At 43.4% G+C, this 8,220-nt stretch overlaps 1 protein-coding gene across 1 annotated transcript; it reads left to right on the forward strand.

Annotated features, from left to right (window-relative positions):
• The first annotated feature begins 418 nt into the window (after positions 1-418).
• foxj1.2.L (forkhead box J1, gene 2 L homeolog) lies at positions 419-7,877 on the forward strand. Its single transcript, NM_001096421.1, is given in 3 exon segments — positions 419-513; positions 3,902-4,387; positions 6,484-7,877. Coding segments are annotated over 2 exon segments (1,113 nt in total). The 5' UTR covers positions 419-513; positions 3,902-3,928; the 3' UTR covers positions 7,138-7,877.
• The last annotated feature ends 343 nt before the right edge of the window (positions 7,878-8,220 follow it).

Genomic DNA, 8,220 nt, shown 5'->3' on the forward strand with positions numbered 1-8,220 from the left:
AATACATTTTCACATTTCTCAGCTTGTTATGAAAGAAGAGGGGCCTGGTCAGAGGTTGAACCTCAAAGAGACCCTCAAATGTAAATAAAAAGTAACTGCAACAGGTGGCAAGTGAAGTGAGTATGAAAAGCCTTTGTTGGGAAAGGTAGGAATTAGTTGGTTCTGCTCTTGGCTGTACCGCCTCTTGGTTCTGCCCACAGCCTCCCCCCACCCAACTGTAACATTCCACAGGTCCAGCCTGCGTGACTTCTCATTCTGCGTCCCGAAACAGGGGGAGGAGTTGGCAGACAATCCCTTAACAGTTGAAGCAACTATTGGCCATCGCGGAAAATGGATACCAGGCAACCGTCAGCCAATCACATGCCAGAGATCTGTTTAAAGGGCTGAGGCCCCCCAGGGAGGTAAAGTGGCATTAGTTATCGGTTCACAGTTCAGTGTCAATTGATGTCAGGACGCGGCTCACAACACTCATCTCCCCAGGCTTTTAATCGAGGCTGCACTAAACAGACAGAGGTAAGACGCAGCTTTTTATTCAAGTAAATGTCAGTTAATGGGGCAGTTTAAAGGGGAAACTGATGGCAGGTGACGCAATAGGATTAGGCAATGGGGCAGAGATAAATCTCTGTATATCCAGGGTTAGTCCATGTTACTATAGAAATAATCAGTATATTCATTATACAGAAAGAACAAGAAGGAGTTAAATACAACCGCAGGCTTAACCATTAAGTGACAGAAAATCAAAACCAGTCAGGTTATGACGTTATTGAAATGGGCCGCTGAGGATGCTGGGACTTGTAGTCCTGGTTGGTGCTATACACACAGATCCTGCCAACGTGAAACTGTAATTAGACAATTAGACTAGAGGATTGATCTTTATTAGCTCTGCAGCTATTGCTCAACGACAACTCCCAGCATTCAGTTCTGAGTTTACAGTGACTGGTTGGAGGTACCTGGACAGACACAAGGGCTTTATTTTCCCAGCTAAATTGACTTTGCTATGGGGCCTGAAATTTTCTAGCGTTGCCACTGGTATTTGAGACATATATATAGGGAATATCCTAACCTGGTTAGTACAAAATCAGGTCATTTATTAACAGGGCAGATTTACTTTGTACTGCATACTGTATCATGCAACATTCCCCGACTTCATATCACAGGGACAGGCCCATCCAACATCAGATTAACAGGACAGGCTTCTGTAGCCATGTGACTTCATATCATAGGAACAGGCTCATCTGACATCAGATTAACAGAACAGGCTTCTGTAGCCATGTGACTTCATATCATAGGAACAGGCTCATCTGAAATCAGATTAGCAGGACAGGCTTTTGTGGCCATTTGACTTCATATCATAAGGACAGGCCAATCCGACATCATATTAACAGGGCAGGCTTCTATGGCCGTAACTTCATATAACAGGGACAAGCTTATCCGACATAAGGTTAACAGAACAGGCTTCTGTAGACATTTGACTTCATATCATAAGGACAGGCCAATCCGACATCAGATTAACAGCATAGGTTTCTGTGGCCATGTGACTTCATATCACAGGGTCGGAACAGGCTCAACCAATATCAGATTAACAGGACAGGCTTCTGTGGCTGTAACTTCACATCACAGGGACAAGCTTATCCGACATAAGGTTAACAGAGCAGGCTTCTGTAGCGATTTGACTTCATATTGTAGGGACAGGCTCACCTGGCATCAGATTAACAGGACAGGTTTCTTTGACTGTCTGGCTGCAGTTTATCAGTGCAGGCTAAGGTTTATGCAGCTTCCAGATCCAACATGACAGCTCAGTTTATCAGGACAGGCTCACATGTGCTGGGTTTATATCAGCCTCAGTGTGATCCCCTCTGAGTTCTGATCAGTAAGGCAGACTTGCAGCATTACAACATCAGGTCAGGCTGAGACAGTGTAGAGAAGTGTGCACTGCTGTGTTGTGACTACGGATTATCTAACAAGTGTAGGGTTCATAGTGAGTGTATTGGGTTCTGGTGGCAGATTTGCAGGAGAAGCCCAGGCAGTGTTGGATTTCTGGTTTGTTTCATGTCACCTGGTAACTATTCAGGACTAGCTGACATGGTGCTGGGTGCAGGCAAATGCAGAGTTGCCCTTTATCCGGGATGTCTTCAGGCAAGTTATTGTGTTTTACTGCTATATACTAATTAGAGTTTATTGGGGAGGGGTTGTAAAGGTCTTATCTAATGTCATGGGACTTTATTCATTCAGTGTTATACTAAAGAAAATAACCTGTGATGCTAAAGCTTACTAAATGCATAAAACATCCCTTCAGTGCACATTGAGTAGAATCTGCCATATGTATTATTTATTTTCCATAAAAATTCCATAATTCCACGGTACAGTCGGTGCCATAACACTGACATTTATTTTTATATATAGGCTTGAAATCTTGGGCCCCCATCTTGGGTTTCCAGATCATAGCTGTGTAGTGGGGTCTCTCTGTGTCTTGTTCTAAGCCTTTCACATAAATAAATATACAGAAATTGAGAAATGAGGAATGTGTCAGCATAGACAAGCAATATGGCAGCTTCCATCCTTATGTATGAATGGAAATATGCAGAGGAGTATTCTGTGTACTGAGAGAGCCACGAGCTGCCAATTTAAGGGAAAAAAGGAAGTATAAGAGAGATGTTGCTGAACTAACAACACTCAGGGATTGACTGTTTCCTATGCCAGTACACAAGATGTTGTGGTTGAATGCTCCAGGCCATGAAAGGGTTATCAGGTGGATAGAATGTCTCTCCCTGGGAGACCTAGTGATACGCGCGCCAGCAGGCAGAACACGCGCTATTTGTTCTGTGCAGAGCAACAAACAGGCTCTGGGGTGAGGTCTAGGGGGAGGTGACGATCCTTTCTCAGGGCCCAGAGGGGCAATAATGCGCTTATATTTACCCTCATTAGGGAAGAGGCAGCTAAATGGAGAGCAAATGGCAAACAAGGCAACCGAGCCCTGCACAGGTGCACAACTGTACATAACCCATGTCTGATCCATATAGAAAAATATTTCTGTGCTCGGGACTTTACATGAATAGCAGTACAGAGATATGAGAAAGATAAGAACCAGTGTCCAGCAGAGCTTGCAATCTATGAGTGGCTCAGGTATCATGGTGCAAATGATCACACATTACAAAAGTTCCTCCTAGAGAAGGCAGATTAAGGGCAAAGGTTGTTTAAGGGCAAACAGATTGATGATAGATAGACAGACAGACAGACAGATGATATATGATAGATAGACAGACAGACAGACAGACAGATAGATAGATAGATAGCTATATTGATAGATGATAGATAGATAATTAATAGAACCCACCTCCAATCCTACCAAAGATCCCAGTTAGGCGACAGGCCTGGGGAAGCCGTGCGGCGCCAACTATGGTCAGAGCTCATCAGGTTTTTCCAGTCTCCTGTCAGACCAATCTGACCCTTCATAGAAGTCTGAGCTGACTTACCTCCCAGCATCCCTATAATGAATATCCAGAGGGATATAGGCCAAGCCCCTGACCCATATTAGTCACCTTTTTGAGCCAAAACCTTCTCCTTTAATAATGTGTTTTTACTCCCTTTTCAGGTGTATGACATTCCTACCTAAATACAAAACTATCCAATGTATTATACTGTATAGTAGAAAACTAAAGTTCCTGAATTATGGGGTTGGTCCCTATACCCTATAGGGACCAACCCCATAATTCCTACAGCATTAGCTGGGAGGCATGGACTGAAGGCCAATTAGGGTTAGATGAGGTGGCTACCCCTGAAACTATAGCAGGGTGACTGTTTCCATGTATGCGTAACCTTGTTATGAGCTATGGGTGGACCCATGATGTATGAAATCCACTGTATTATCTATATCTAATCAAATTTCTCTGTCTCCCTGCAGAAAGTGTGTGCCTTCTGCCCCAGAACCATGCCAGTTCTGTCCACCACTCACCGACTGCCACTTTCTGTGGAACGGGAGCGCAATCGGGAGGACGACAGCCTCACCAACCTGCAGTGGCTACAGGACTTCTCCATCTTGAGCACAGACTTGTCTTCCATCGCCAACAGTCGCCCCCCTGTTCCCCGTGTCTCTCAGGGACCATGCAGCCCACCAGCCGGTGATACTGCTTCTTGCCAGGCCCCGCGCACTGGAAAACAGAGAGTCACAGTTCCCACAGCCTGGGCCTCCCTGCCAACTCTATCCCCCAGCCCAGTACAGGAGGTGGATTATAGAACCAATGCTAATGTCAAGCCACCATATTCCTACGCCACCCTCATCTGCATGGCCATGGAAGCCAGCCAGCAGCGGAAACTCACCCTATCCGCCATCTACAACTGGATCACACAGAACTTCTGCTATTATCGGCATGCTGACCCAAGCTGGCAGGTGAGACACTATCATCAGAAGTGGTGAATCCAACAGCCAATCAGAATGCTCAGTTTAGCCAAGGTCACAAAGATCAAACTGAATACTTAGGGGGTTATTTCTCAAAGTCTGAATTTATCTCAATATTTTCGGCAACAAACTCAAATCAAATCCACTCGGGTTTTTTCATTTAATTTAATTTTCCAGAAAATTTGCTGTGCGGAAAAAAATAAATCTGATTTTCACAATTTGTTTCAGATTTTTATCCTATTTTTTTGGATTTTACCCCTGAAAACTCAGATTTTTGCCTGAAAACTCTGAAACCGTATTGCACGAAACCCAGCACGAAACCCAGCACACATCAAAAAATCATTGGGACTTCTCCCTCCAACTTATATGCAACCTCGACAGGTCTGAGAGGCCAGATTTTCTGATTCTGACGTGGTTTAATAAATTCCAAAAATTTCGGGATTTTTTAAAAGTCCGATTTTATTAAAAAAATCACGATTTTTTCGGAATTTATTAAACCCTGGGGACGGAAAAGTCAATCAGAAAATCTGGCATCTCAGACCTGTAAATAACCCCTTAATACTCTTTATGCCTTTCATACAGTTTTACAGCATCCAATCAGAGTTTTTTTTTAGCCAAGGTCATTGAGGTTTTTTTGCCCCAGAAGTTTGGGGTGACTTCTTGTATGTACATACAGAATTGTTGCGTTCTATTTAGGGGGAATTTTGTATTTTTTGGCAGTGCTTAAAATAAATGAAGACAGAGTCATAGTTCAAAATGAATACTTAAGCAACAGATAGTTTATATCAAATTAAGTGGCATATTAAAAAATCTTATCAATCTGGTCCATTTATTAAAGTAAATATTGTCCTTTTACATCTCTTGGTCTGTGTGCTGCCTCAGAGATCACCTGACCAGAAATACTACAACACTAACTGTAACAGGAAGAAGTGTGGAAACTAAAGACAGAACTCTGTGTTAATTGGCTCATGTGACCTTACATGTGGTTTGTTTGTGTGCACCGTGAATCGTACAATCCCAGGGGGCGGCCCTTATTTTTTAAAATGGTAATTTTCTATTTATGATTACCCAATGGCACATACTACTAGAAAAGTATATTATTATGAAAGTGGTTTATTAACATGAAGCAGGGTTTTACATATGAGCTGTTTTATGCATTATATAGTTATAGAGACCTACATTGTTTTACTTTAACTGTTGCTTAAGAGGTGTGATGGTACATTTTATCTACGTATAGAGTCTGGGGGGCTCTGGGGGATTACTATCAAATGCTTTCTATCTGTCTGCCGATAGCTGGTCTCCTGTCTGTGATCCATGTATTATTCATAGGAAGAATCCTCTTTGTGCAAGCTCCAGCCAGGTGTCTGTCTATGGTCAAACATATGCCGACCGGTCCCACAGACAGCTGCACAATAGGACATTTCTGCTGGAGAGAGACACTTGAGCTGAGGGGAGAGGAAAGGGCATAAAGGGGTTATTATAAGGTATAAGTGCTTTGTAATGTGAAAGGACTTGTGCTACAATATGTATTATACATAAAAAAACACTATAACTATATGTTCTGGGTGAATTATACAAGGACTAGCTGTGACATTTATCCTGCCATGTGTTCTGTGGAGTATTATACATGAAATTGGTATTGTAATAACCTTATTATATAGTCTGGAGTATTATATATGAAATTGACACAATTTATCCTGCCGTGTGTTCTGGGTACATGTTATCAGTCCTAGGACACTATAAAGGAATCCATGTAGAAAATGTTTGCCCAAACACAAAGTTCCTGAAACCCAGGCACATGTATCTGACACAGGAACCAATAAGACAAGCTCTGGGTCTTCTGCATCTGATAAGCACAAATAGTCAGTAAAAATCAGTTTAGCAGGGACAGGGAATTTACTGGGTCATCAACCTACCAGAGCTTTGAAGGACACTACAGTGGGTGATGTAGGTGGCCAGAGCTGTGGGAAAAGCAGCCATATGACCAGTAAGGGATTAGCATGGGCTTGGTTTCTTCATGATCAATGGATTAAAGCAAAGTATTTCTCATGTTCAGTGTGGAACTGACCCTCTGATCTGTGTTTCAGAACTCGATCCGTCACAACCTGTCTCTGAACAAGTGCTTCATGAAAGTCCCGAGGGGCAAAGACGAGCCAGGCAAAGGCGGATTCTGGCAGATGGATCCTCGCTATGCTGACATGTTTGTAAACGGGGTGCTGAAAAGGAGAAGAATGCCTTCCTCACACCTCGACCCACCACGCTGCAACAAGACCATAGGCCACCATCCCTATCTGCCAGTTTCTAGACCTGGCAGCCATCACATGCAGCATATATCCGGGGGTCACAGGCAGTCTCGCCGGTATGAGAAGCCCAATCCTGTTCTGCCGGCGTTTAGAGCCCCAGAACGACAAGGGGACACCCTGTTCACCCCTGAAGACCCTCTGCAAGGGAGCAACTTTGATGATCTGGATTTACAAGCAGCCTTAATATCCATGTGCTGGGAAGGAGATCTGGCGGCTTCCAATCTTAATAGCACCCTTACCGGCAACTCAGGGATGGACATGAATCAGCAGGATCCTCCCATGCAAGACAACCACTGGTACCTCTCCACGGAAGGGCAGCAGACCTGGGAGCAGGTAAAGGAAGAACCTGTGGTGGAGCAATGGTACAGCGAAACTGGCTTTGTGGAAGATGTGCTTTATGAGTGTCCGCCTTGGGAACGAGTGGAGACCCTGTTATGACCTAAGACTTATTTACAGCTTTGTTAGAAGCGACAGAACCTATACCCAAGGGGGTGAGAATCCATCATCAATCATTTGATCTCTCTGAACTCTTGTTTGAAGAGCTGCCAACTTCCAAACTGCACAAGGAAGAGACAGATTGGTGCTCCGAATGGGATTTGTATTTCAATGACAACTACAAGAAAATAGGAGGTACGGATCCGATGAAACCTTATACACTATGCTGTGGACTTTGTTGCCATCCGTTTCTCTGTTGTACAGAGAGCCCTTAGCCATATGACTCCTACAGAGCTGCTATGCCATAAATATTCTTGGAAAACCAAACCCCTTCCTGTTCCAGGCCTTGGACTTGATGGAAACTGGTCCCTGCAAGGTTGTGAGAAACTGTGGAGAGAAGTTTATGAAAAGAGAAATGAAATCTTTAACGTTAAGAGTATATAGATATTTTTTACAGATATTTTCCAATAAATAGAAGTGCGGGAATAATTTTCTGGTGATAAATTTGCCGCAGTGCCTTCACTTGCAGGATGCTGGGTGCTTTGAAATTGAAAGACAAAGGGAGTAACCTGCTGCAGAAGTCCATGCCTTCAATATAGGGCACTTGGCCTGTGTAGGAAATGAACAGAGACTTTGGCTGCAGCCGGGGTTGTAACAGGACTGGTAAACTGTGTTGCCTTAAAAGCGAGTGGTTAGCCTAACTGTGTATGGCATGATACAGGGAATACAAGTTTCCAATTTGATGTGCAATTTATGGCTTTTTTTTTTCTAAATTGTTAATACAGATGTTATAATTCAGAAATGCATAGTGTGGTTTTATTTTCTTTTATCACTCATTAGCAATGGTGACAGACACCACTCAGAAAATGAACAATTATTTTTCACATTTAGCTACATGGGGCCCCTCTTGCACTGGGTGGGGATTTAGGGCAGGTTGCCATGGGTTCAGGTTTGGGTACTTGATGTCAATGTAATTAATAGGGAAGGAACAGGATTAGGACTGTATTTATTTCCTGAAAAGTTGGCAACCCTAGCCAAGCAGGGCCTTTTGTGCTCTATACTGGAGCCTTCCATTGATACTTAAAG

Source organism: Xenopus laevis, chromosome 9_10L (genome assembly GCF_017654675.1).
Source record: "Xenopus laevis strain J_2021 chromosome 9_10L, Xenopus_laevis_v10.1, whole genome shotgun sequence".
Lineage (NCBI taxonomy): Eukaryota > Metazoa > Chordata > Amphibia > Anura > Pipidae > Xenopus > Xenopus laevis.